Source organism: Neolamprologus brichardi, chromosome 15, assembly GCF_056152115.1.
Source record: "Neolamprologus brichardi isolate AB-2024 chromosome 15, ASM5615211v1, whole genome shotgun sequence".
In the NCBI taxonomy this organism is placed as follows: domain Eukaryota; kingdom Metazoa; phylum Chordata; class Actinopteri; order Cichliformes; family Cichlidae; genus Neolamprologus; species Neolamprologus brichardi.
This window is the reverse complement of record NC_142118.1, coordinates 11190942-11205550: the sequence shown is the minus strand read 5'-3', so window position 1 is coordinate 11205550 and position 14609 is coordinate 11190942. Positions and strand designations below refer to the sequence as shown.

Here is a 14609-nt window from a genome sequence, read left to right as displayed (position 1 = left end):
AGCTGGAGGTTTCACCAGGAGACGCGTGCATGCACAACAAGTGTGAACACAGTGACACACACGTAATGACAACTGCACAAACAACTGAGTGCGTGTTTGCACACACGCACAGAGAAATGGACACACGCACACACAGTAACACACTAACAAACTGCAAGGATAATTTGTATAATTATGCTTCACAGTTGGCCCTTATATTCTGGCAGTTGACTTGTATATGCTCATGGATCAAACCTATTTATACACAACATACATTTGCACACAATACATGTGCAATTACATTAATTCATATTAACAGCTGGGGAGCACGTAATAACCACACACACACACACCCATTTGCACTCACATATACAGACAGACAGACTGTATATGTTTGCATTTTACAAAACCATCGCTCATGAAATCGACGCATGCTCACATGCAAGCCCTCACATGCATAGACGAGGCACATCTGCTTGTGCAGCGGACCGTCTGCTAGATAAAAGGATCCCACAAGTTATCATGAATATCCGTGTTGCTGTTACATTTCCTCTGGTTAAGTGCATCTGTACAAACATATGCATCTCTCTGATGATCTGTCCACATGCACCACTAAACCACCTTCCTTGTAGGAAGCAAATGGGTCTCAAATAAGTGGATTCATGAGCGAGGTCAAGAGTTCAGAAGACCCTGTGGCCTGACAGAAGTGGACTGAAACTGACTTTACTCCTACACAGCACCCATCCTATCTTGCATAGATAGAACGCTTTAGGTTGAAGTTGTAAAATGTTGCTTTTTTTGTTTCTTTCTTTGGGTTTCGTTTGTCTGAAACCACTAAAAATCAAGTTTTTAGTGGTTTCAACTATGGTAACCACTAAAAACTTGGTTTTTACTTGGCATGAGTTACCCGTCATGCTTCAACAGGGTATTTTTTTTTTCTGCATATGTATAACCAAGATCACAGTCTTTACATAATCCTAAGAGATTTTGAAGTGTATATAACACTATTGCTGAAGAAAGACATATATGGAAACTGTTGAGATTGGTAAACACACGAAATCAAATCAGCAACCTTTAAGCCTTATCATGTCCCTGCTTTGCGTAGATGCATCTTACACATGGATGTGAAAAATCTGGCATACAATAATGTTTTGAAGATTTCAAAAGGTCAGTCACTGCAAAGTACTTTCCACAATATGCTAAAACTTTGATTTTGTCATGAACCTAGTAGGATGAAAGCAAAGCTCTTCCACTTTATAATAGTACAAGACTGTCCAAAGGCCTTGAGTCACACCTCACTCCTCTATACTTTGCTTCTGGGGAACCATTCATTCTTTAGTTTTTAAAATGTCCTTGGCTTTGTGAACCTTTGAGTTATGAACCATTCAAGTGCAAAAGAGCCATCTAGCCCAAGGGATGAACCATTGTTATGTCTACACATAACAGATAACCAAATTTTAATTGTAGACACAATGTTACTAGCATTTTGTTGCAAAAATTCAAAGTTGTTCCATTTCTTTAGCTGAATTTACAAAAAATGCTAAACATAACACATTTTGAGAGACATAAAATATCATTTTTGCACCAAAAAAAGTGATTCCCAAAGAGCTATTAGCTGGAAACCTGGTGTATCTAGCATGATGCATGTGTCTCTAAAGAATTTGCGAACATTTCTTTGGAAGAAGTGGCAAGGCAGATGAACGGCATCTGAAAATCATGTCCTTGGGTTCTGACACAGGATCTGTTTCAAATCTTTGCAGGTTGATTTATCTACACTTTGCCAAAAGCTCGTGAAAAATGATCTCAGGTGACTGTTAAGAAGGGGAAAAGGAGGCAAAATGCCAAATTACACAAGAACTGGACTGAAAATCAGTGGCAACAGGTCTTATGGACTGATAAATCTATGAAAGTTCAAAGGTTCAAATCATCAACTGTATAAGGAGAGAGGTACAACAATGTATGTCCACAGCCATCTGTATAACATGGTGGAGGCTCTGTCATGGTTTAGGGTGTATTTCAGCCAGTGGTGGTGGGGATCTTCTCAAAATATGATGAAATAAAGAACACCAAAAAGTACCATCAGATTTTGATTCACCATGCAATACCATGTGGAAATCACTGGATTGGCAACAGTTTCATTTGTCAGCGTGACAGTGATCCCAAACACACTGGGAACATTAAGAGCAAAACAAAAAGCAGTCAACATCCAAAAAGAGTTTTAAATGTCCTTCAAGAAGCCTAGAACTATTCCTGAAGACTACTTAAAGAAATCACAAGAAAAATCGCTCAAGAAGGTTCAGCCTCTGTTGAAGAATAAAGGTGGTCATACAAAATATGAGTTAAATGTTGTTTTATGTGTCTCTTTGCATGTGTTATTTTGGAGGCTTGGTATGTGATGCAGCCTGCTGCCTCTCCAAAAGTATGAATATATTTATTTGTTAAAGCAGAGCATGGAGGCAGAGAGGGGAAGAGCGTGTGTTATAGTAAGAGCTGCTGCTGATCTCAGTACAGCCCCGGAGCAACAGTGTGAGATCGACTCCCAGAGTGAATGAAAAGTTTTAAAATGCTTTAAGCTACCGAACGGCTTTGCTAAGTTAGTTTTGGAGGAGATGCAATTACTAATGTTCACTGGCAACATCCATATGCTGCACATGGAGACACAAATCCTGATAACTAGAGATCAGGTTACCCGTCATGCTTCAACAGGGTATTTTTTTTCTGCATATGTATAACCAAGATCACAGTCTCTACATAGTTTCTATTATTTAGTTGTATCTCTAAAATGCTTTTGCACATTAGTTATGCTCAATTGAATCATCATTGAATCGTGCAGAAAATGGGATTGCATATTTTTTATAATTATAAGGAATTGCTTTAATATTGCGTATAGGGCTGCCACAAACGATTATTTTGATAGTCGACTAGTCACTGATTATTTTTGCGATTATTCGACTAATCAGATCATGCATCCATTAGACGTAAAACTTACAGCTTATTGCATCAGCATGCATCTGCGCTTATATTAACTATCATTAGCTTATAGCTTGAAGTGTTTAAGGTATGTGCTAACTAAAAATAAAGACAAGATGATAGTTTATTAAACTTTTAATAAAATTTGCAGATTGTTGCAGTGGAGTTTAATAAACTTAACCATCTGCTCCTTGCTATCTAAAATATGACAGGACACTGGAGTAAATTCTCGACCATCTCACGCTTCTGATAATCAGTTTTCTGCTTGACATTTATCCAGCTGTGTGAAAACTGTAACTTTCATATCAGCCAAACCGATTTACTCAGGAACAAATAAAACACTGAAAAAAGCCAAACAATAACAGTTTTAAGTTATCTAAGTGACTTATATATCATGTTTAACCTGAGTAGTGAAAGACCGCGGTTCTCACCGGCTCTAGTGAGCCTTGAACCCCGGCTAACTATCGAGCTGGTGGGCAACAGATGTCTCTGAAAACGTCGGAGCACTTTTGCAAATATGTGATGTCTTGATAAACTGAGCAGATATTTGAAGTTTACACAGCTACATTCACCATTGTTTGAAACTCGAATTGGCTGAGCTATGAATTCTGGGATAGGTTGTCAGCTGCATTTGCAGAAGGCTTTGAATTCGGAAAGCCTTCGTCACGTCGCTGTAACGTAATCGGCCTTCAAATGCGGCCTCCGAAAGATGCGGCCCCTGAATTTGGACACAGCTACGGTATAGGAGTTGCTTCTTCTTCGTCGGGGTTTAACAGCAGCTGGCATCCTTGTACATGCAGTGCTGCCATCTTCTGTTTCAGTCCGTTATTACACTCTTAAATCCTACTACTTATTCCTGCGTCTTTCAGGATTTTACAAGGCTTTAAACGACGCGTCGACTATTGAATTTGCTGTCGACAATTTTGATAGTCGACATAATCGTGACTAGTCGACTAATCGTGGCACCCCTAGTAGCGTATGGTTAATTTAATCCTTCATGATATAGTACAGAGCCTGATTTTAAGTTCAGTTTTTTATTAATTCATCCCTGCCAAGGTACCAAGATAAATGTAAACCATATTCTGTTTTATCTCAAAGCATTTTGTTGACACACTGCCTCCACTTAATCTGTCTTTGATAGCAGCAAATTGACAGCAATTGTGCCAAGTGACTTTGCTGTTAAACTTGAGCAAACCCTTCAGCGCTGAGGAGGAAGTACGTCGCTGTACCATTGTTAGAAATACCGAACAAGAAGTGCAGCTTTATTTCTCCTCCTGCATGGATGGCTTTCTCAGCTGATGAAACTTATGGGCTTTGTCCTATAGATACAAGCTTCTCAGCACCACAGGTGTGGCACAAACCACCGTGCAGAATCAAAAGGATCGCTGGAGGAGCCGAATAACCTTGAAGTATTAGCAAGCCGGATTAGCAAGGTTGTACATTACTATTCCTCAGATGGATTGAAAGTTGAATTGGAGAATGGGTGAAAGAACAAAATGATGAAAAAGGGATGAGAAGATGAATGGATAAGGAGGGAAGGGTTTATAACCTCTCATTAAACTTGAGTCTGATTGATGGATAAAAGGAGGAGATGTGGGTGATAATGAAAAAAAAATGAAGAAAATGATGGCTGCCTCTTTGCCCTCATGTATCCTGTGGGTGTAGAGGAAAAGGGTCTGATTGAATGACTCAGAAATCTCTTTGGTTTGCCACTCTCATCTTGACTGCTTCGACCTGGTGGAGTGGTAAATAATCCTCTCATAGTTTTGCATAATTAGAATAAGACTGAGTGATTTTCAAGAAGCTTCTTACTTTTGGCTTTCTGTCTTCCTCTGAGGTTTTGTCCACATTTTCTTTCCTCTCCTTCTGTCCACAGAATAACTTTCTGCCACCTGCCCTTCCAGAGTAAATGGTTGTACATCGGCACAGAACGAGGGAACATCCACATTGTCAACGTGGAGTCCTTCATGCTCTCAGGCTACGTCATCATGTGGAACAAAGCCATTGAACTGTGAGTGGCCCTCGTGATTTTTTTTTATTTTTTACCCTCCGATGCTCTCTTCCAGATTGTGTCCTGAAAGCTTTGCTTTTGTCTTATACTTAAAAACCTTCATAGGTTTTGTCTCACATGGCGGGGTGTCTTATCCAAAGAGAATCACCGATGAGTGGATCAATATATAGATTTTGTTAGAGTTGAACTCATATCAGCGACACTCCAATGAGGACCTTGGGGTCTTGTGACTCACCTTGAAAGCAGAAGAACGCCGTTTGACGTTTTACCGGTCAAAAGGTTATTGTATTCCAAATGTAAGGAGATAAGAAAGAATCATTAGTCACTGTATCATTTCCACTCCCAGTATCAGATTCAAGCTAGTAAGGGACCTGTCTCTTTGCTGTTTGAATGGATCTGTCAGCTTGACAGGCTCCATTTTGGTTCCCTGCTGTATAGACTTAAATTATTCACTGGAGCATTTTGCTTCATGCTTTCCCCTCATCTCCTACTGTGTGTGTGTGGAGACGGAGTGAAAAGAGTAGGAGGGAGAGAGGGGGTGGAACAGGTGTCTGCCGAGATCAGTGTATGGTACACACAGACGTCTCGTCTCGTCGACAGGGCTGCAGGGAGGAAAAAGGCGAGAGCGAGTGTTGGGAGAGAGAGAGAGGGAGAGAAAGAAGAGGAGGGGAGAAGAGTGGAAAGGATGACACAGGGCTTTTGCCTGAGGGAAAGGACATGTAGAGATGAAGAGTGATATAGCAATGGAGTAGGATAAATGCAGGTAAGAGAGGGCAGGGAATGATCGCCCAGAAGAATGAAGTTGCACGGATAAGTCAGAGTGGCAGATGAAAAAGTTTTCCAATTAAAGAAAAAAGGGCAAAGGGGGAAAGCAAGGAGTAATAATGTGTGATGGAGAGTAGATATGGATGATGGTGAGGTAGATACCGGGGTGCCTTTTGACTAAAGGACAAACAATAACTTCCACGCTGTTCCCCTTCACCTTCATAATGTCTTTTCACCTTCCCTTGGCATCCTCTGCCAGCCATAAATTGTTTCAGTGACTTCTATTTCAATGTTTGTCCGGTGGGAAATGAAAGAGTAAAGACTTTTGCACTATGAGAAATGCATTAATCTCTGGAAGAATATTTAAATAGCAGTTTATTGGGCATCAGCTGCATGTACAGCCAGTTGAGTTAATACTGCATATGTATATGTTAAAATTGACTTCATGGAAATAGCGCTTTCTCTTTTACTCCCAAATTCAAAGTAGTAATCTCAAAAATTACTCAATTTCCCATTTTGATATCACAAATTGCAAAAACGTCCATGTTGGAAAAAATAAAAAGTCCTTCTATTTCTAGCATTAAAACCAAATATTATTACAAAAGCGTGCCGTACTTGTCTTTGCTCATTTTGCTCATGCTAGATCTCTTTAAACATTCTTGATGTGTATTGACCTGTGTGGCTTCCATACCTTCCTCAGATTTCCACATTCACATCTAAATCCCTACAGTATATCTGCTTTCACCTTTCATTTCATTATCTCGAGCCGAAGATGAATCTTGTTCCCTATCAGGCATCATCTCACACGACATTAAGTCATTCAGGTTTGTAGAAAATAAAGTTACAAAATATTATTTCACATATTGCTGTTTTTGTCCCAACCTGCGGTGTGAGTCGGAGGACGTATCTCCGGTTCAAGCCTCGATCGACGGCATAAGATGTCAGCATCGTCAGGAATCGGTTCTCAGACTTGATGCGGATGCATTCAGTTTGCATATCTGTTTAAATGTATGAGTGTGTGGCGGTTGTTTGCTTTGATGAACATCAGAGAGGTGTGAGGTGATTCTCTTGTTGTCTCTTGAGCCTCAGCCAGCTGTGGCGTTAGTAGCGTCACTTTCCAGATACAAAAGCGTCTGAGCCTCTTCTGTTGTTCTCATCAGACCAAGATAGTGCTCTGTCAAAATCACAGTCACTCCACTTACATCTGCAGTTGTTGTGTGATAGATATCCAATCAGCAAAGTGATTAATTGTTTGTCTCGTTTATCAAACAACACCTGCTGGTTTCAAGTATGAAATTCGAAAATTTGCCTTTTTTTAAGAGGGGAAAAAAGGAAGGTGTCACCTTTGGGCAGCTTTCTGATGAAACAAATCTCCATTAGACATAAATATCCAAAATGTTCTTGCTGTTATCTGCATGCTGTATTATTGAAAATATAACCTAAACATTGTATTTCGAGCCCTGCCTAGTACACCTCAGTGCAGCTGTGACTGCTCTAATGAGGATAAGATGCAGTGTGTACAGGGGTCATCATCCTTTGGGCCCTGCTATTTGGAGACAAATTGTGCAGTTGCTGTGCCAGTAGCCCCAGGCCGAGTGCTCCGAGTATTTGGATGACTCACACCTTTGTTCCCAAGCTACTGTGTTAGAAATTGTACTGGACTATTAGACCAACTAACATCCTATGCCGTCTGCACAGCGCTGTTGTTGACTGAGGGCTACAGGCATGAAGGCTGCTACGTCAACATATGAATCTGAGTTTGTTGACATGCACGTTTTTTCTTTTTTAAAACAATCATAGAAATAATTTCGATATCTCAATAGACATGATATCTCATACACATCACCACACCACAAGAAAAGTGCAATACTTCAGAGCAAACTTGCACATTAGTTCGTACAGTTGACATTATTAGGTTTGTTTTATTGCTAGCTTTTTATTACTTTTTTTATTTAGTCTAAATGCTGCTACCAGGAAACTGCCTTTAATATCGTTGAACATCTGATGTTTAATGACAACAAAAGGATTCTGATTCTAAATGAATTGATATATTATATACTTTAAATAACAACACAGCAAACTTACTGTTAGAACTTGACCGATTTATGGGCGGGCCGATATTGTCAGCCGATGTTAGCCATTTTTCTTGGTATTAGCATTTATAAGAGCCTTTTAAATGAAAACTAAAAAAAAAAAGAAAACTGCAAGAAAACAATTTAATCATGTTATGAGTGTTGACGTTACAGACTTAGAGCTACGTCCACACGTACCCAGGTATTTTTGGAAACGCAGATTTTTCTGTGCGTTTGCAGCTTTCGTCCACACGTAAACGGCATTTTTGGTCACTGAAAACGGAGGTTTTTAAAAACTCCTGCCAGGGTGGAGATTTTCAAAAACTTAGTTTTTGCGTTTATGTGTGGACGAGGAAAACGGAGAAAACGCAGCGTCAACGGTGTGCGCCTTTTTTGACGTCACACACTGCGCGCCAAGTTATTGTCTCGGTGAAATGAATTTCTACAATGGCAGACTTAGACAAAATGCCGTTACTGTTAATTTTACTCTCTGCAGTGTTTAAATGCTTACATATACACACACAGTTACTGTCCCTCCACACATGGGACTCAGTACCGCTTCTACGCACCATCTTTGTTTACTCTTTCCCACCCAGGCTTCTAGACTTCTGATTGGCCAACATTTCTACACGGTTACAAATATATCACCACCTGCTGCTTTGGTATGTTCCTTGCAGCGTTTTCCTTCGTTTTGGCTTTTACGTGTGGACAGGATTTTTTTTTTTTTTAAAACAAAACGGAAAATCTCCATTTTCAAAAATACCCGTGTACGTGTGGATGTAGCCTTAGTCATCGGAAGGCACTGAAAAAAGCCAAACAATGTTTTTGAATGCCCCAAAAACACAATATCCAGCTGATCCGAAAAGAGCTTAAACAAGCAAATATAATAAATATCAGGGAAATCTTTTTTTGGGTGTGTCTGAAAGGAAAAAAAATAGCCAGTGTATTGGAATATCAGTATTAGTATTGATCTTAAATAATTCTGTATTGGTTAAAGCTCTTCTTACAACATTACTAGAAAGCAAATTAACCTCCTAGGACCCGGCGTCCACATATGTCAACATCACATTTTGGGTTGTCTAGACCAAAATGCTAAATTTTGCTCTACAACGGCCTGATATCCACTTATGAGGACGTTATACTCCACTGTTCTATTGAAATTTGAAGCAAATGTCCTCATATGCGGATCTCATTTTTTCTCAGAAACAAAAATTGCAGTTTGAAAAAAATCACGTAATTCTTTGTTTTTGCATTCATCAGGTCCTAATCAGCCCAAATAGCAAAGAGAAATTAAAAATGCATGCTATTAAAAAGTCAGGATATTAGAAGATTAAATAGAATTAGGCTAATCCTTCATATATGATACTTGACTGCAGTATTTTAATCATAAATAAGCATACACAAACTTTATACATGCAAAATGTGTACCACTGTGCTCTACTAAGCATCCCTATCAAAGACTTAACTCCATTAGGATCCCCTACATTCTCATCATTCCACTGCTACGTTCCCAGTGGCATTACATTCCCTCCCCAAAAAAGTGAATTATGAAAAAGACAAGAAAAATAAATAAATAACCAAGTTAACAATTTCTGAAAAAAGGCATATTCTTTAAGTACCCCGTACTTGTAATACATCTCTCCATGATTTCAGATTGAGTTATTATATCCTTTTCAGTGGCTGTTAACTGTTCTGACATTAACACAGCTCCTTTTTCTTGTCTAGTTGTGTAGGAGGGTATGCAGTTATTGAATGTTTAAGTGTTCAACGTATCCTTTCATCTAACTTGAATATACAGTTTGAAGCTGTTATGTATGTATCTATGTGTGTGCTGGTGTGTGTTAAATCAGCTAAACAGTCACTGGCTGCAGAGAGACAAGGAGAAGTGGGACTGGAGCAAATGTTAACAGCCTACTATGACACATAGTTCACGTGAACATGTTGACCCGAGGCATCTCCTGTTCTGTCCACTTTCATTTCCTCCCGCTCCCCCACTCGAACCCTGCAGCTAGTATAAATACTTGGTTGAATTTTTTAAAAGATTTTCTTACATGAATGCTTCCTGCACACTTTGTTTATATGCATGTGTGAAATCCTCAGCTGGTACTAAAATAGATTAGAGAAGATTTATGGCTGGGAGTATCCCCCAAAGCCATGTACTGGGGTTCCAGGAATGCTGTGCTACCGGTTGTAGACCCGGTACAGTGATCTTTTGTTGTTATACATTTCCTTTTGATATTCTGTTTAATTAAGGGTAGAAATAAGTCACTTCACAAGTTCATTTCGTTTGGTTCCTACACATATTTATAGTCTGGTTCTTGTTCTAATCTTTTTTCAGTACCAAAGAAATAGATTTTTGGTCGTAAAACATCAAGATTTTTTTTAAATACCTCTATTTGGTGTTTTTCGGAAAGTTAGAGTGGAAGACTCTCGTTGCAGTAAAGTAAAACTGGAACATTTTAAATGGTTGGGTCATTAATTGGACTTCACCTGGGGAAAACCCCCCCAAAACCAACCAGGCAGACCCTGAATCATCTGGAAGAGAACTGTTGTGTCAGAGCTACAGGAGATGGACCACACCTCAGGGCAAGCTCAGGGGACAACTTAAATGGAGGGAACTCGTGGCCTTGTGGCCTGCTAGAGGGTGAAGACATTAGGAAAGATGAAGAAGGTGAAGACTCTATTTCTGTACATTTAATATGACTAAATATGCTTGCTTAACATAGAGACAGAAAGCAGCAGAAAATAGCTACCCTGTCTTAAACCAAGCCTAGCAGTAACGCTAAATGTCACTAATTAAAATTTCATTTTTTCTTTCTCTAAAAACAACATCTTACCTTTTTATAGGGGTTTATGCCATCGGATGTTGGGATTATGAGCGAGTTCTGGCAGATATTGTGTAGCTGTGCTCAGCTAAGCCAATCGATGTGTAGTGGTAGCTTCATTTTTAAGAAACGGATGCGAGATGTGTCACCTATTTTCTAACCTGTAGCAAGAAGATGAATGACAGCACGTCTCCAAAAAAAGTAAATCTGTTCCAATAATACAACAGTTACCATTTCATGGCTGCCTCTGCTGATTTTGGTCTCTTTCAGGAGGCTACAGTCTTGATGAGGAAGCAGCTCTCTACGCAGAATTAGTATAGCTAAGCCAGGACTGATGTCTGGAACGTGATCCTATGCTGGAAAAATATGTAGCTGTCATGAATGCTTACATAAAGAATCACACAAAATGACCCTATAGTAGACACATACAACACGCGTGGTCTGTTGAGGTCACATTAGGCCACATAAGAAATCAGCAGGCCGCGAATAGTCTATTCAAGCCATGTTGCCGCAGAGGCACTGCCATGCTGACTGCGCCTCTGCTGCCTGAGAGATTGTCACCCATGATGACACCAGATGTTCAGGACTTCACTGTGTGGGCATGTGTCAGTGTTGGAGTTAAGCTGTTGAATAGGTATGCTCGATGATTTTTTTGTGCTTTCATTTCTAAATGCATAATATCTGAAATTATACCGTCCTATGAGTTTCACTTACTGCTATATTCTCTGCGTGTGTGAATGAGGAAATGTGGGTGTGTCAGCGCCGAGGAGATGCTTTTAAATTCAATGAGGTGTTACCTTTACAAGTCCTTAAATACCCGCTCACCCCTGCATTATACACGCAAAGACAATTGCTTTACGGCGCACGTGCGCATGCATGCAACATATGTATTGTAATAGCCCATTTTCTTTAATGCGCTAAAGGCATTGCTGGGTAGGGAGAATGTTTGATATACAGAGAAGGATTTGGTGCAGTAAGGCTTTATAACAGATGACTGGTTGAAGGTATCGGGGTGGGGGTGGGGGGTTGCAAGATTTTATGACGTTCTGAACAAGCATCATATTTGCCACGGGGTATTTAGTTTTACTCTTGCTGTTGGTTCTGCGTGTGTGTGTGTGTGTGTGTGTGTGTGTGTGCATGTCTGTCTGTGTGACATATAAAACCTTCAGTTAGTTTTTGAAAGACAAGAATGTGATAAATGCGAAGATACTACGAGAATACAAGCATACTCTGTGCACACAAGCATATATTGAGACAAATACAGTGGCATACATGCACAGTATAGCATCTCACCATTCCGTGTATCTGTGTGTGCGTGTGCATGTGCGTGTTTGCCTGTGGATGATTTTTGGGAGCCTGCTCGCGCTCTGCCCATCCTGCCTCTGTTGCTATGGTGATTCCTTTATCTCCAAACCTGAATGTGTTGGGGTTTTTTTTTGTGAACTTTGTAAATATGTTCACTTCTGGTTTATTTACTGTACGACAACAGGTTTTAACAAAATAGATTTGCTGTGAGGTCTCAAGGGAAGCACAGAGAACATTATATATAAAACCCTAAAACCCCAAGTAAACCACGTGGGACGGAGGGGAACTTGCAGTTTGTAATTTGGCAACAGAGTACTATTTTGCTGTGGCATTGAGGGGGATTGTTTACAGATGGGGTAGATGTTAAGATGTGTCTTAATTGCACTGACACACAAATGTGTGCGCGGGTGTTGACTCCTGTTCGCTGAGACACAGGCAGTGAAGGGGGGATTAGATAAATCAACAACTCTGGCTGCAGCAGAGCTTAGGTAATAAGGCTCCAGCACTAACGGGCTAAATATAGAGATGACTGAATGACTGCTTGCCTGCCCACTAACTGCTACCTTCTAACACACACACACACACACACAAGCACACACACAAACACATTGTTGTCTATTCTTCTTCCCTTCTATTGCCCTTTGGTTATATTCATAGATTCATGGAAATCTGCTAAGCTAAATCGAATGAGCAGAGTAAACATTCATCCCTTGCTAATTGATTTCCATCCAAAATATGTTCCCAGTGAAATATGTACATCTTTTTACATTTTTGATATTGTCATCAGCGTGTCCTCCGCTGTCAAAAATATGCTAAGGCATAGGTCAAAACAACGACTTTGCCTTGCCTCATTTTTGCATTACTTACAGCTGCAGCTCCTTCCTCTCCTTCTTTGTCAGGCATCCCTGCCCTTGCTTCACAGTGCTGGGGATATGTTTCAGGCTCCAACAGTCACTACTTTTTTCAGCAGTGACCTTGCCTGGCAATCCTCTGTCCACATCATCTCTTTAAGGCAGGGCAGGTTAGGTACATTTGGCTCCCATGTGGCTCACAGAAAGAGGAGTTTTGACATAAGACTGTCTGGAGGGTAAAGCACAGACAGCAGGGGGAGAGGAGAGGCAGTCGAGCATTTTTTGCTCTATCTTCTCCACTGACATGCAAATGGACACACATATCAGCACGTGGATGCACATACACATAGCCACTGGGGACTTCCTGGCCTGACAGAGTCATCCATCACAACCTTCAGAAAGCTTATTTCTTTGTACAGCCTTTTAGAGCCTTGGAATGATTGACAGCTCTCTCCTCCCAGCAGACCTCTTCGACAAGTCCAAAGACACTCGGTCTTCATCTTAACCCTCACTATGGGTTAAGATGAGGCCTTTGACCATGTCATATTAGTAAATCTTACATGATGCCTGTCTACTCCATCCTGGCTTAAAGGGAAAAAAACTGTCTGTCTTTTTGATCTTTCTTACAAGGTCCTCTAAGGCTCATCCTGGACCAGTTGTTCACATAAGTGATAACCCCATGGATGAAGGAAAGGTAAGAATCAGCGGATTTATGCACCCAATCGCAATATCTTGCAAAGCTTACATTGGTCAAAAGTCTGTGCAAAAGTCTTGAATTACCCCACAATTCTTTATGTTTTTCTAAGAAATTGGATAAATGTGCAGCGAGTTATTAAAACATGGAAACATACAGGGATTGGACAGTATATAAAGCAAACAGAGGAGTTTATAAAAGCTTGAAAGTCAATATTTGATGTGACTACCTTTATTCTTTAAAACTACCTGAACTCTATTAGGCAACACTTCTTGTAATTTCTTTTAGTAACTTTTAGGAATAGTTCTCCAGGCTTCCTAAAGGACTCTGTTAACATGATCCCACAGTACTTTAACAGTGTCCAGGTCCAGACTTTGTTGAGGCCATGACTGATAATGTTCTGTGGTTGGATTTAATCTGTCCAGGTTTGTTTTAACTACATTGGCAGTGCGTTTGGGATCATTGCCATGTTGAAATTTGCCAATCAGACACTTTCCAGATGATATTGCATGGTGGATCAACATCTGAGGGTACTTTTCAGCGTACTGAGGATAATTTGCACCAGAGTTTTTAAATTGGTATTGATCACACCATAAGACCTATTGCCTCTAATTTTCAGGCCAGTTCTTGTGTAAACTGGCACATCTCGGACTTTTCTTCCTGTTTCCTATCCTTAAGAATGCCTCATTGAAAGCCAATGAGTGAAAAAGCAGTCAGTGCACAATGAAAAACTTTGAAAGAGCTTCAGAAAGCCAGGAAAATTACAGCTGAAGCCCACTTTTAAAAATAATTTACAGGAAGTCTGGCACCTAGGATGCAAAATATGAAGAAACAAGGGCTGAGTCAAGACAAAGCATTACTTTGTTTTTTAGTGTAGCCCCATTTAGAGTATAGTTTAATTTGAATGCAGGTTGTACTGACCACTTTGACCACTCTTCAGATATGTATCAGCATGCCTTTTAAACAGCATGTGATAAGTATATAAGGATATAAGTTGACAAGACAGCACCCAGGAGGTGCTGGAGGACAACTACTGTATATATTTGTGTTGGTTATTTTAATCAATGAGAGGAATTTGACACAAATGCAGATGATTTTTGATGATTTTTGAGACTGAGTGCGGGAAGTATTTTTCTG

General features: G+C 40.1%; 1 protein-coding gene across 3 annotated transcripts in view; it reads left to right on the top strand.

The window, feature by feature from the left end:
* stxbp5a (syntaxin binding protein 5a (tomosyn)) overlaps positions 1–14609 on the top strand; it is a 97985-nt gene that overhangs the window by 44038 nt on the left and 39338 nt on the right. For all 3 annotated transcript variants that reach the window (XM_087852338.1, XM_087852337.1, XM_087852336.1), the window contains exons 6-7: positions 4826–4960; positions 13409–13472. In XM_087852338.1, the coding sequence (XP_087708464.1) occupies positions 4826–4960; positions 13409–13472 (199 nt within the window). The remainder of the gene's footprint in view (positions 1–4825; positions 4961–13408; positions 13473–14609) is intronic.